Source organism: Electrophorus electricus, chromosome 14, assembly GCF_013358815.1.
Source record: "Electrophorus electricus isolate fEleEle1 chromosome 14, fEleEle1.pri, whole genome shotgun sequence".
In the NCBI taxonomy this organism is placed as follows: Eukaryota; Metazoa; Chordata; class Actinopteri; order Gymnotiformes; family Gymnotidae; genus Electrophorus; species Electrophorus electricus.
The window spans coordinates 16085353-16100239 of NC_049548.1; the positions used below are offsets into that span (position 1 = coordinate 16085353).

Sequence of the window (14887 nt, forward strand, 5' to 3'; positions counted from 1 at the left end):
GACCGAAACGACCAAAGTAGATATTCCAATGGCACTTTCCAGATAGGGAGTTTATAATTCATACATCTGTGCTATGGCAGAACATTTCAGCAAGGTGGTGGACAAATCTTCAGAACTCTGGTACCACTAACCCCCTTTTAATAAATAAAAATGTTAGATTGTTAACAAAATCCAAATAAATAAATAAATGATAATAATAATAATAATAATAATAATAATAATAATAATAATAATAATAATAATAAGGAAACGCTAAAACAAAGAAACGTCACAGTGTTGGACATGGGAAACATTTAGCTGACACCACCGCGCCACATGCTTATGACGCAAAAAAATATGCGTCAGATATTAGTCACACAAATATGGCGACTACTGTATCGGTAGTAGAAGAGGTAGAAGATTACTCATTTTTACCTCTTATACACGATATTATCAAAGGGTAAGTAGGGTTTACTTTAAAGATATATGCACTTATATGATAAGCAGTCTGTATTAATCAAAAACGATCATGTATGGAACTTGTTTTCGTAAACCAATTGTTTCTTGGCAAGTTAGCTAACCAGCTAGCTAGGCCTGGCTAACCAGTTAATAACCGGGCAAATGATAACTAACGCTAAGCTAACCTAGATAGCTAAATATCTAGTGTGATGGCGATATCTTCTGTCTTAAATCTTGCGTCTGTATCTGAAAAAAAAATGCTTTGTTGACTGCAGTCAATATTTATTTGTATAATTCATAAGGTAGCTATCGTTAACTAGCTATATTTTAGTTATTTCTTGTCGTTCGCTATAGTGTTTTCGTGTGGCGTCCGTTTGTGTTAATACTAGCTAACATTGGTTCTGCGTCAATAGCATGGACAAAGACAGTCAGGATGTCCACCAGGAATTAAACAAGTTGAGGACAAGGATTCAAGACGCACGCGAGCAGATTTTAGCTATGCCCGGCATCGACGTGAGTCCCGAGGTACAGCAGCACGAGCTCTGCACTCTGAGGGATCAGGTCCGCACAAAGAATCAGCTGTTGCAGAAGTACAAGGGCTTGTGCATGTTCGACATTCCCAAACCTTCCTGATTAAGGTGACCGGAGCCTGTTGCGTAAAAAGGACGAAAAGTGCAGGTGGATAATTTATTAAAGAAAAAAAACGATTGTCTGCAAAGGATTTATTCGACTAAGCCACAACTCTGAAAAGGAATCAGTCCTTATTGGTGCCAGTGAGACTGCATTATTTATTCATCTACGTTTGCAATTTTTGCGAATGTTGGACCTAGCTGCGCTGTCATTAAATTAGTCAAAAATAACTGAATTTATATACTGAACTCTGTCTAATAAACTATTATAAATGTGTAAACATGTCGATCTGTATTTTGAGTTGTAGCATGCACTGTATGGTCAAAAGTATGGACACAGTTAAGTGACTGCCATTACAAAAATACAAGCTTTGGTGGAAACTACATGGTTATTTGCCATAAATGGATTGTTTACAATAGATCTGTTATGTCTTTATACAGTTCTGTATTCATTGAATGTGCAGCCAGTCGTATAGAAGCTAATGTTATGCAATCATAAGAATTCTTGGAGGCTGTTGTCTGCAGTAAATGAGTCTATCCATCTGTCCCAATGACTTACGGGGATGGGAAGCTTTAAGGTTTACTTTTATAGTCTAATCAAATTGTGCATGGAAAGTTCCCTTATAGGCTACAGTTTCTTTTTGTGGCATAAGGGGAAGTTCACTTATTATAATAGGCTATGGTTTCTTTGTGACATTCTGTACATGATGAATAAACTGAATCTGGCTACGATAAAGTTATGATGTTTATCACATTTTCACGGACTATTCTATGTGCGATAAATCGATGTCGGATACACGGAGTTCAGTTTGCTTTGTGATGTGGTTACTAAGTGACTAGTTTAAATGGAAGACGGGCGCGCTACATTGTTCCTATCCATCCCACACTCATCAACTAGATCGAAGAGCAAAAATGAATAGGCTTATTTGACAATTTATTTATAATATCCTGTTATTTGCAAAAATGTACAATGACATAGAATAATAAATATACATTCACAATAAAAATGTTAGAAAACAACATTCAAGTATTTGGTATAAAGTATAACAAAATGTAAACAACAGTAATCTATTTTTAACATTGCAGCCCCACACGCTCGGCATGTGCTTTCACCCCCAAAAAAGTAAAAAATAAAATGCAGATGAAACAAGCTATTTTTTTTACGCTGTTTGTTGAGTAGCACAAGTAATTAAGCCACGTTACAGAGCGCTCTGACTGAGCAGAACAAAGGGACATTCTGTGAACAGCTCGTGGGCATAACACGCGCTTTCGCGTCGCGAAGTGACGGTTCAAGCCCATGACATTTCCACCCGTGCTCAAACGCTACTCTCGGCGTCACCGCACGGAGTGAAGGGCATAACAACCGTGTGCACGTCCGTCCGCCTGTGGCTCAACTGTTTCATCTCGAGAAGGAAACATCACAATTTCGTCGGGTCAGTCTTAGCTAATAACGCATCTCTCTTTATCTTTGCCCTGGCTGCCCCCGACCGCCTTCTCTTTTATGTACATCAAGTCACTGTGCACACTGGGGCGGCGCGCAAAAGGTGCCACGATTCCATACGCGTCGCCGTCTTTAAGCTTCTTGTTTTTGAAAGACTTTCTGTGCAACATGTCACAGTACTGCACCGAGACCTTACGGTGGAGGTCCGGACTCATCTCGTTCGGTAGTTTTGCCATGGTGAAGAGTCTCTGAAACATCAGGTCAACATTAGTGTTACGCTTGGCCGAGATCTCAAAATATGCGCACTGCTCGTCTCCCGCCACGAGCTGCTCAATCTCCTCGCGCTGGACTTCTCGGTAAAACTCGCGGTCGCCTTTGTTGCCGCAAATCACGAGCGGCACGTCAATGTTTTCCTTGGTTTTGTTTTTAAGGCAGGACTTGGTCTCGTATATCTGACGCTTCAGGCGCTGCACTTCTTGAAAAGACTCTCTGTTGTCCACGCTGAAAACCAGGACAAAGACGTCACCTGCGGAGAACGAAAGCGCACAAACATAAGTACAGGTCCAGTAGCCCCATTCGCAATCTCAAAAGTTACTTTAAATATCTTTGTATTTTTACGCAGACGTGCGCTCTCTTCCAGACTATCAGGATACATAAGGGGTATAAATGAACTTCAAACTACAGCATTGCGTTTTCCATGTGTTCTGTTAGATATTAATAAAAGTTCATTTACCTGTAAGTATGGACAGTCTTCTCATAGCAGGGAATGGATGATTCCCTGAAGTGTCCAAAATGTCCAGTTGGTACACATCACCCCTGATGCTGTACAGCTTTCTGTGAAAGTCCTCGATCGTCGGCGTGTATTGATCATCAAATCTACCGTTCAGGAAACGGGATACTATAGACGATTTTCCAACTTTGGTGGATCCCAGAATCACCATTCTATAACAGTTTTTCGCAGGTATGTCAAAGTCATTCTCCGGAGGTGACATTTTCTTAATCATGGCTTAGGGTCTTCTGTAGTTTCACAAACACGCGAAGCCAGGAATTACTGTGTATCCTTTCGCGTTGGAAAGGATGAAATGTGCTTCTAACTCCAGTGGTGAGGGTCGGTTATTTAAAGGTCTTCAGGACTCCTCCTCCCAAAGGCGTCATTACGGCTCTTGGCTGAGATGTAACGGGTAGCGTAGCGTATGATGCGTCATTCCGCAAAGATCAAGCTAAGACAAGTGCTTTACTTTGCGGTGACAGTGAAACACTGGAAACTCTCGCCCGGTTAATAAGAGCTGCTGAAAAAGATGCAGATACACACATTGCGCGCCTGAAAAGGTGGTTATGGCAAAATTCGAATTCTTTATAATAAATATTTCAAAAGAACACAACCTAATTTAACAGGATTTGCATTCTATTCTGCAGTTTGATGGATCTTTACATAAATGGAATATCACGAAATGGAGTGTTACTCTTATTTTTGAAGAAAGTAGTTCTTCTGCAACTTCTTCCTGTAGGAGGAACTAAATCGAACTAAATCACTCACCTAAACAAACCAATTAAACTAAAGATAGAAATTAATTCCCCCTTTTCGGCAGTGACAGAATTTAGCCCTGAATTTGCTTAGCTGTTTTTTTAAATGATCTGAGTAATATGACATTTCCTCCATGATAAGGCTGTTCTGATGGATTTAGTGCTCTTCGCGGTGGAAGAAGTGCTTTACTTCTCCTTTGCGCACCGCGCAAAAACTGTTTGACCTGTCTATACCGCAAGAGGGTGCATATTTGTCAATTTGAGTACGTAAGGTTTTCTAGTCGAACGATCAGTAAAACAATTTGAAAAGTAAAATCGAGGATCATTTAACTAACTTATTATAAAATTATTTTCTTTTAAATAAATTAGTCTGCGGCTCCCACAAGCAAACCTCAAAACTTGATTATGATATTCCAGCCCACCCCTCACCAGTGATTTTCTTCCTTACTTTATCTTATTTTTTATTATACCTGAAATGTAGTCACAAGCAGCACAAATGAACATGACACATATAGGCAATGCATTAGAGCTTTAATGACATACAGGGGAAAACCATCAAATAAGAACTTGCATTGTATTCACAGGAAAAGTCAATATGAGTGTGGCAGATTGCACCCAAGTAAAGAAACACTCTCATGGATTACAAGGTGTCCTCACATATTGCTTACATACACAATGTATAAAGAAGGGGAAAATAATGGTAGTTTCGGCCTAAGCCAAAGCACGTTGCACATTGGGCTTACTTCATCATAAGACATATGTTAAGATTACATAATTAAAACAAGGTTTTCACTAAACTCTAATTACAGACATAGGCTAAAGTACGCCTAGGAGAGATTACTTCTGTAAAAGCAAACAATAACGCAACCTCTAGTTTGATAACACGTAGACTACCTCATTATAGAGGGAACCCTAAGAGATGACGATGTCATTTCACTAGTCAATTTCACAGTAAAGTTTGTGCGGCAAGCTCACCGCCAACCTGCCTGAACAGTGCAGGTCACGGATGTGGGAACAGCTTTTTCATAGCCAAAGATACAGGCTGGTTGAAAGAGTACACGTAAGGGAGAGCGGGATAGCAAGCAAGGAATGGCAGTGAGGTATGTTGGAGAGGAGAGGCATCAACTGGAGACAGAGAGAGGGCGAGAGCTACCGCACAAAGCATGCGTTATAGCTGTGAATAAAGAAAGGCCAGGCATAAACGAGCGCACACACTGAGCCAGTTGTCAGCCAGTCAGCGTGAAGGAAGTCTAGCTGAGCCTTCCCTAAACTACCGGTTTAATCACAGCGACATCAGCACAGTTGCTCCTTTCTTACTTATGGACATGTACATAAAACTCTACTTCAATATAATAGCACTTTTTTTGTGGAAAAGTGTAGCCTATTCTATGTGAAAACCTCGCAACCATTCTACAAGCCACCAACATAGGTCTGAACAGGCAAGAGAGAGGACACTCAAGCCCATTCAGTCCTCCTGTTCTCCGATACTAAGAAGCGAAGGGATAACACGAGTGTGCTCTATGCAATTAATTGTCAAGTACTGAAGCACAGTCCTATAGTTCCCTAGTAACTAAGGTAGAATTTCTTGGTGAGACTACTGTAATGCACTTTGCACTAAAAGAAAGAGAGAGAGGAAAACTGGTGCAAAATTTCCTACTTACCTGAATTGGGTAAAGCAAACAGTACATCTATCTATCCTATTATCTTTTCATTGACCTCCAGAGTAATTTACAGATGTTAAAATAATTTTATTTGCTTTTAGAAAACATTTTGGCCCTGCACTTGTGCCATGACTGACTGAATATGTATTAGAACATAAAATAAGTCCTCAGGGTGCCTTGTCTTATAGAGAACTTATAGTCACTGGAAATTGTTATAGTGTTATAAGTATGCGAGTGAGATCCAGGACCACTTCAGCGAGGTTAGCTCTTGCAGATTGGAGTGGTGTTCTTCAAACACTTTAGCTTACACATTCTCTGGACAGGTGACCACTATGCTTGGTTTATATGCATTTCCACAGGTGTAACATAAGTTACACTTCAATATTTCCTTCCAATATTTGTAGTCTAATACCTTGAATCTGATGTGCTTTACTTTTATCCAAGAAGGAAATACATGTTTTGTAGTAGCATTTCAACATTAGAATTTAACCCGCTACAGTCAGGATGAGTTATTATTTGGCTGATGAGTTGATGTTTTAAGTGAAATGCCCTTATTTCTCTTATATACATGCCATAAGGTACTTTCTGTTGAAGAGCTCCTGATGATTTAATTTACAGAGTCAGTTAAGTCATTCAAATCACACTCACAAGTGCCAGAGCCAATATATTGGCTTGTAGTTATGGTATGTAGGAAAGGACCATGTGCAGCTTGTCACGATTCATCTTAGTAAATGCAATAATGGAACCAGAGAATTCTAATCAATTCCTCCTCTATAGTACAGTTGCTGAGTTTAAACTAGTGTTTCAAATAGTCTGCCACTGTGATTAGCTAATAGGAAATGACCATTACTGGGAGAAATGATCCCATACCTCATTATACAAACATCTGATTGATCGACTGGAATCAAACATGTTTGCTGTGAGGGAACTAAGAGATTTTGTCCCAGTACCCTCCGTTTAGTGCATGGTTTACCATTCTTTATATCTACTTGACCTCTCTCTCTGCCAGAGCCATGACAGTGAGGTATGGTGTTTATAGCTTTTGGGAAAGGGAAAAAAGGCATGACTATGTCATACTTTTGGTACACTGTTTTAAGCATTACATTTCGGGCTTCACAGAAATCTCATTATCTTCTATAAGGTCAAAATGACAGCACAGCAATTCACACATCTGACTTTTGGGAAATAATATGCTGATTTATTATTTGCAACTGGTAAACCGAGTAGTTTTTATTTAGTCATACTATTGCAACAGATATGGGAATTACGTACAAATATATACATACACTTGCAGCTTTAGCAGGTTCAATTACTCTGTGCCTTCTGTAGCTGTTATTTTATAAGGTCTTTCAGCTATCTCTAGTCTGAAATGTAGCTTTAATTGACATGCTGAAAGGGAATATTAGGGAATATTTCTATAGGGAGATAAACTAAAAACAAAGGAATAACATTATGGTTACCAGGCACCCACTGACAGCAGAATAGGAGTCAGTGGACTTACAAAAAGTTTGTCTAACAGGACTGAACCATTAGGAAGAAACCGTTGCTCGAGAACTGGAGATGAGCTGCTGATGACCTTTAGCCATGAGCTGATATGAGTTACCGTGTGATCTCCATCTCCTCGTCCTCTCCATGTACTTCTGGTGGGTGGAGGGGCCAGAGCAGGGTGGGTTTGTCCAGGGATAACCCTAAGCAAACCCCCTCCACTCTTATTTGTGCTGGCATCGTTTGCTCCTTCTCCGGTAGATCTCCTCTGTGAATGGCCTATATATTCCACATAAGGGACACAAACGAGGGGGGTGAGGTGGGGGTGGGGGGGGGATGTTGTAAATCTTGTGCATCGTCATGTCGTATCAACTGGCTCCTGGCATGCCCAGCAGATCCACTTGTGCAGCTTATCATGGCACATGCAGGCTATACCCATGACCCGCTGCCCTAGCGGGTGCCCCTGAACATTTCACTGCAGTTATGCTCTCGGCCAGGCATGTGACTGATGATGCGTGAAAGGCAACAAAACGTTCACGCAGACAGAATTGTACGAATGAGATCACTCTAAGCAAGCTGATATTTGCTCTTACTTGCAATTGGCAAATGTTTCCATTTTTTGAAAAAGGAAATCTCCTTTAAAGACAGCTATGAAAGGATAAGGGAGAGATAAATGAAGAGCTGACTGAAGAAAAGAGAGAAAAGTAGTCCAACTAAATTAGTAGGAAAGTGAGAATGAGCAAATCAACACTACTGATGCACCCAAAATTCCCAGAGTCTATCAGGACTAACATTTTTTTGTAACAGTAACTTTCTATTGCTTTTGTAATATCCAAGGAAACAAGCCATTACTGATTTCTATTAGAGAGATGTCTTTTCAGAGGAGAAGTGGTGTATATATTTCTGTGCAGAAATGCGAATGGGATTTACACAGCCCAAAAAAGAGAGCATGGTCTCCCCATGTGGTCTCCCCACTGCCTGCTAGATGAGGGGCACTAATTTCATTAGTAACATTTTGGTCCCTTTTGTGAATGGAACAGTGGGAGTAAATTTAATGGTGCTCATATTGTTTGTTTGTTTGTTTAAAAGGAAACAGAGAGAGGGCTGGACTGTTAATATTTTTGGTCATAGAGCGTGCTTCTAGAATGCTCTTCGTTACCTGGGCTGCATGCTGACGCCAGACCACTGGCTTCTCTCCAGTCTGTTGTCTTTTCTTTTATTGTTTTAGTTGTTGTTTATGTATCATATGTGTCAATTGCTTTGCAGCTTCCATCAGCAAAACAATGCCGACATATTCCTATCGCCAAGGAGAAGAGAGGATCGCGTCCTCAGACTTGTCTTTCACAGCAGTGTGGGAAAAACGTCAATGTGGGCTTCAGTCTGCTTGCCCTACCTTGTGTGTAGGCTGAATGAACCTTTCACTTTTTTTCTACTGAACTGAAATTAGGTGTTTTTTTTTGTTCCCGGCATCGGGCACAAACACTTTGAAGATTGATGACTTAGTTTTGTCTCTGACTTTGCAACTATAACCAATAAATATGACTTTGAATAACATGCACAGCTTTAAAGACTAAAGCTGGGGCTAGTCAGAGAAGCGCCATTAACTGAAAAAAGCAGAATTTGAGGAAAGACCTGAGGTAAATGACAATGATAAAAATAAATCCAAATATCCATCTTACCCTTCATATGCGATAGCCACTCGGTAGGACAGAGCCACCACAGCCGTCAGGAGCACTCCCACAGGACTGGCATTCCTACAGAGCACATAAGAACATATAGGGCAGTGGTAGCTCAGTGGTTATGATACTTGACTAGCAATCAGAAGTTTGCCAGTTCAAGTTCCACCACTGCCAAATTACCACTGTGGGGCCCCTGAGCAAGGCCCTTAACCCTCAATTGATCAAGTTGTATTCAGTCATAATTGTAAGTTGCATTGGATAAAGCATCAGCAAAATACCATAAATGTAATACACAGGTAAGATTTGCGTTCACAAATGGAACTATACTTCCAAAAGAGTGAGGGGCAGTCATCAAAGTTCTTGGCATTAAATACCAGCTCCGTGTGACCATGACATGTAAATGCAGTGATAATGAAAAGGAAGCTGGGATAAATGGGTGTGTTACACCCATGTTTCCTTTTTTGTCATCTTGGATTGACCACTGTATGGTCTGCAAAAATCAAATATGATCATGACTTAAAGCATATGTTTTTATATTCCACCTTTCACATACTTACAAGTTTGTTTTGACACATATACATCTTGTCTGTTATATAAATGCATTTACTATGACAAAGTATGTACTGTATACTATATACCAACTGTAGAATAAACATGCATTTGTTTTCCAGATGTGTTATATGTTCCTGCAATCAATATTCAAGCCATCCATTTGTTCAAAGCCCTTCTTCTTTGGTACCAAGGTAAATTACTTATATATCAAGTTCAAGTTCAAGTTCGGTTTATTCGTCACATACATAGTCATACACAGTATAACGCGCAGTGAAATGGTGGAGAGTGCTCTGTCCAAACTGAGGAAGAGAAACAGGGGTGCATAGAGAAAAAAATATATATATGCAGATAAATATATATATTCTATGTATGTACAAAAATATATTAACAATGTATGTACAATATATGTATATTATGATTATATACACAATGAACAATGTATATGGTTGGGTATATATGTACACAATCTACAGAATGTACAGATCCATTTTGTATAATACCATATCTACAGTTGTTGTGTAACAGGGTAATTGAGTATAAATTTAAATCTATATATACAGATGTACAGATATACAGTCATGTTACATGGTGGTGGTGGTGGTCCCCACAGTTTATCAGTTTCCCTGATTCAGGGCCCGAATGGCCTGTGGGAAGACATATCTGACCTATGTCCAAGAAATTCCACGTGCACAGGCACAACACCTGGGCAAACAGGGCATTTCACGCTTCCTGGAGTGTGGGAGATTCACTCAGGCATCTGCCTCTATCTAAAAGGGAGTTCCAGATAAGGCAGCTATCAGAAACGCTGACATGGATTCAGAGAGCTCCTGTCGTGGTCCGAGGCCGATGCTCATGTGTGTGCTGGAGAGGGGAGAGGGAGGAGAGAAGAAACCAGAAAACCCTTTACGGCTGTCCCAAGCTATTTATGGCCTTTATGGCTGGCTCAAGCCCTTTTTATGGCTGGCTCAAGCTCCTTTTACAGCTGGCTCAAGCTCCTTTCACAGCTGGCTCAAGCTCCTTTCACAGCTGGCTCAAGCTCCTTTACGGCTGGCTCAAGCTCTTTTTATGGCTGGCTCAAGCTCCTTTACGACTGGCTCAAGCTCCTTTATGGCTGCCTCAAGCTCCTTTTACAGCTCCTTTTGCTGCAGTGGAGAGGGAAAAAACACCTTCACAAAACCACCACCACATTAAACGACAGTAAACATGTCAATGGACAGACTAGAGTGATGGTGAACTTTTACATATGAGGATACAAGGTTCAGTTATGTTGCATGATGAATAGGAATAATACCCAATATGAAGAAAACCTGACAAATGCACAGTTCACCACAGTGAACTGAATGTTCAGAAAAGGCAAGCCCAGAGCTGACTTCTCAACTCAGCCTCTGAATAAATGTCCAGCCATAAAGAAAAGCATTCAAAAGTTCCACCTACAAAGAGCCACATTCAGTACGCTCCAGACAAGGTGGAGGAAGATTAGTCATCGTCAGCAGACCCATGTTTGTCAGTCAATCCCGTACCCCCACAAATGCCTTTTCGTCAGATCCTGTGAACCTGGACTTCTGTTAAGACCAGTTCTCCGTTGGAAAAGTCACAAGCACCAGCAGCTGATAAGTAAGACAAGACTGCTTACCCATGACCCATGACACCTTACTCATGACCCCCTACCCATGATGCATGGCGAGTCAGGGCTGTGAGCCCAGCATTAGCATATGCCGAGCAGAGAAGCAGTCGATGGAAGTGCTGATTTTTGGAGTTCCATTTTACACTTTTTCATCCCAAACATATATATGTTTTATGTAACATATATATGTTTTAATACGTTTTATGTAATTTACTAAGTAAATACAACAATATCAAATAATGTTTTGGGGGTTTTTTGTGCACAGGTTGGAGTGGCTGTGGCAGACCCACTGACTGACAGCAGCAACTTGGAGTTGTACAGGTTCATTTTCAAGGAGGGAATATGACCTGAAAGATCAGGACATCTGTGCAAAATGAAGGCCAGTCAGTGTAAGCGCTGAGAGGATCCAAGGACCCAGGCTCCTCAATGAACAACATAAACAAAACAGCAAAGGTGGGCTGGGTAGGAATCAGTATATGCTTTTAAACACTTCAACGTAAAGTTTAAACAGACTCCAAACCTACAATTACATGATAAAAACTATAATCAAAATATGGTACAACCGGTTGAACTTTTTTATATGGCAATGTAATGAAATTACACATGCATTAGTCTTATTTCTCAAATCAAACTGAATTATTTGCCATATTTACATGTACAACAATGCCCCAATTATAATACGACTATATTATCATGTTTAGAAACAGTTATATGAATGCAACACTATGATTATTATAATGTCTTAAAGCTCCCAACTGCAAGTGAGCAAAAATTACATAATGTTAGGTGGATTTTTCAGATCGGACATATTTTACTGTTGAATATTGTAGTGGAACTTCAATGGCACTTCTCCATTGTCCTAACATTACACACCCAGGTGCAAATACGTGTGTTGAATATGTTCAGCATCGATCTATTTATTTATTTATTTTTACAGTATACAATATTCATTTTTCATTTCGTTATGCGTAAATTCACCCGTAGCAGAAGTGATTACACTGTTGGAAAAAAAAAAGCACAAACATTCAGCACAAATAAGTAATTCACACAAATTCTGCGACGCACATGCCACTGGTGCCCCTTCCTGGTCTGATCTGACATGCCCGATGGTGGTTTATAGTGGTTTCAAAGCAGCTCTGTACATTAAAATTCTCCACTTTCACTAAAGAATTCTGTGGCAAATATACTTCAGTATTTGCCAGACAGAAAAGAGGCATTGTAATTGTTCAGCACCAAAACTGTAACTCATCCAAGCATGCAGAGCTACCTGATCACCAACTCCCTTCAACTGTTCCCAATGAAAAGTTATCCCACAACACACATGTTCCAACATTTGGCAGGGATTAGATTTTAGTTAACCACAAGCCATCAAACCAACTCCAACTGCATTATTTGTTATTTTATTTTTTTCCTTTAGAATGGACTTCTTTACCTCCTGTCTATAATATGAATTATACATGTAAATTCCTATTTTCCATAAGAACTTGAACAAAAGGCTATATCTGTGGTGTTAACTTGACACTTGTGCATGGAGGCATAACAGAATGAACAATAGCAAATTCACCATAAACAAGCTAAATCTTTAATACTACAATACTACACCCGACTGTTAAGTATGAATGCCTGATTAATTCCATTTTGTGTCCTGCACTGATGTCCTGCATTGTGTATGTGTGTAAACGTGTAGTGTGAATGAGTAGTGTTCATTTATTGTCTGTCAACTCTGATAATGTCATCTCTGGCCACCACTGTAACACTACAATTTCACAATTTCCCCTCCGGGGATCAATAAAGTCCATCTGTCCATTCGTATGTTGCAAACCAAATGTGATTATATTTTGCTTGGTGGCTAGGACCAGTGCTATGACTAACAGAACTAACCCAGGTCGCTTTGGTCCGAGGTAACTGTTGAAATATTCCACACAGGCAAATAATGGGAAGGTGCCGTTTCTCTCCATATCTATCTTCATCCCCTCCTTAATATCATCTTATTATCTCCGCCAAATTTTTGCAAGAGGATCGTTGCTGATTGAATTCCATCCGTCCCACAATGCTGCTCGCTGAGTGAAGGAAAGCAAAAGAGCGGAGGAGTAAAGTGAGACGAGAGGCGGAGGATGATGGGGAGAGGATAGGCTGAGTGGGATGATGTCCAGGTGCCTTGACTGCAACAGGTCAGGGTAACCATAGCTTGCCAACAAAGGCACTGCCAACTATCGAGCTCTTTACACACTGTCATTCTATCTCTAGTTAATCTTTTCTCATCAGCATCCATCTCCCAATGAGCAGTTTAAGAAGCAACTTGAAGTTCAGCTTTGATCAGACATATAGTGTCTGCTATTTTCTCCTAAAGTAGGTTCCCAGAGTTAGCTAAGCATCAATGAACCTGTGAGTGTAAACCATGAGAGTCCTAGTCATGCACAAAAGAATCCATGACTACAGTAGTATATCTGTGCAGTGGTGGAGCTGTTTTCCTTGTCAGAATACATGATGTTCTCAAATGTCAGGAGATTTTAGAAGCTTTTCAGGCAGGCCAACGATCCAAGGAAAACCTGAATCAAGCTACTACCATGGCCATACCAGTCCCCTGACATCAGAGCCACTGAAGAACTCTACTAAAAGCTGAACAGGAGGATCCTTCACTGGAGAGGCTGGGGAGAGATTTCATATGGAAGAATGGTCACTCATGTCACTTTATATGCATTCTCCCACTACAAGAAAAGACTCAGCAGCAAAGTGAGGTCCATAAAGGGAGACACACCAAGCATTAAATGCAATATGAACTTATGTTTAATTGTTTTGTTTTTTTTGTATATTTTTAAGGATCAAGTTTCTTTGAATATATTCTTAGAATCTCATTTTTTTTCAGTGTAAGATGCTAACATTCTTTTTCCATTCAGTTAAGAGAATTATTTTGAGTAGGCAATTCCTATAATATGGGTAAAAGACTAAGACTAAGACTAAGACTAAGACTAAGCAATTATGCTCCCATTTCACACAAATCTTTAATATCACTTGCATCACTTGCAATCATAGTAAAACACCCCTTCCATTTCAATCCACTCTTTATTATAAAGCATCATAAGATTTAGAACTAACAGATAAAGCATCATAAGATTTAGAACTCCCAGTGAGACTTAACCTCCTTAGAAGGACACCTAGCCCTAAGGCATACACCAGATCCATGCACTTTTTCCTAAACACATTTCAGTTGCAAAACCAAACAAAACACAGTGATTCCATTATAAAACATTATAAAAATGTTCACCTTCTAACTGGATCTCAGCATGCATTTAACTTAAACAGACTTATTAAAACTCTATTTTTTCTTTTTCATGGCTGTTTTAATTAACTTATTTCAGTTTTAGATGAAGTACAACTAGGTCAACCAATTGGAAGTGATGTATGAAACAGCACTTCCACCATCATATCCGCAGCCAAAATTGTAGCCCCTGCTCTGTGGATATGGGATAACAGGAGAATTACACAGATTATACCATAATAACTTCTCATTTCAAAGCTTTGTCCACTGAGGCAAGTGTGACGGTGTATAGCCAGCTAAAACATGGCCCCCATTCAAAGATTCACCCTCAAGCTCGTCTGCGACGCACCGACTCATGAAACACCTGAGGCTCCAATTTCAGAAAGTGGGTTAATAGGATATGGGGAGTAATCGACAGGTGAAAGCAAGAAGAGCTAATACTGGGGTGTAAAAGAGGGGCAAAGCCAAAGAGGTATGACTGGTGACAACAAGTGCTCCTTTAAAAAGGCTACTTTTGTCTCCTGTTTGAGAACTTCAGTGTGAAGCCAAAGTCTGCTTCTAAGGCTTTTTTTGTGACAGTAACATGGACATCACA

At 40.0% G+C, this 14887-nt stretch overlaps 3 protein-coding genes across 3 annotated transcripts in view; 1 reads left to right on the forward strand and 2 right to left on the reverse strand.

Moving 5' to 3' along the window:
- Window positions 1-346: 346 nt before the first annotated feature.
- Window positions 347-1803, forward strand: med9 (mediator complex subunit 9). Its single transcript, XM_027005086.2, has 2 exons — window positions 347-439; window positions 852-1803. Exons 1-2 carry the CDS (start codon window positions 363-365, stop codon window positions 1069-1071), a joined length of 297 nt encoding a protein of 98 aa, XP_026860887.1. The 5' UTR covers window positions 347-362; the 3' UTR covers window positions 1072-1803.
- A 91-nt stretch (window positions 1804-1894) lies between these two features.
- On the reverse strand, window positions 1895-3588 carry rasd1 (RAS, dexamethasone-induced 1). The gene is made up of 2 exons (XM_027005081.2): window positions 3242-3588; window positions 1895-3034 (listed from the first exon to the last, which is right to left on the reverse strand). The coding sequence occupies exons 1-2, from the start codon at window positions 3510-3512 to the stop codon at window positions 2508-2510; spliced, it is 798 nt and encodes a 265-aa protein (XP_026860882.1). The 5' UTR covers window positions 3513-3588; the 3' UTR covers window positions 1895-2507.
- A 958-nt stretch (window positions 3589-4546) lies between these two features.
- The window catches only part of pemt (phosphatidylethanolamine N-methyltransferase), a 50044-nt gene continuing 39703 nt past the window's right edge, over window positions 4547-14887 (reverse strand). The window contains exons 6-7 of the mRNA XM_027005084.2: window positions 8858-8932; window positions 4547-7457 (exon numbers count right to left, since the gene is read on the reverse strand). Coding sequence (XP_026860885.2) covers window positions 7403-7457; window positions 8858-8932 — 130 coding nt within the window. The 3' untranslated portion in view covers window positions 4547-7402. The remainder of the gene's footprint in view (window positions 7458-8857; window positions 8933-14887) is intronic.

Coding starts and splice junctions, on each gene's coding strand:
- rasd1 (XM_027005081.2), bottom strand. CDS start 3,512: ATGATTAAGAAAATGTCACCTCCGGAGAATGACTTTGACATACCTGCG. Junction 3,035..3,241: donor AAGACTGTCCATACTTACAG/GTAAATGAACTT, acceptor CGTTCTCCGCAG/GTGACGTCTTTGTCCTGGTT.
- med9 (XM_027005086.2), top strand. CDS start 363: ATGGCGACTACTGTATCGGTAGTAGAAGAGGTAGAAGATTACTCATTT. Junction 440..851: donor ATACACGATATTATCAAAGG/GTAAGTAGGGTT, acceptor CTGCGTCAATAG/CATGGACAAAGACAGTCAGG.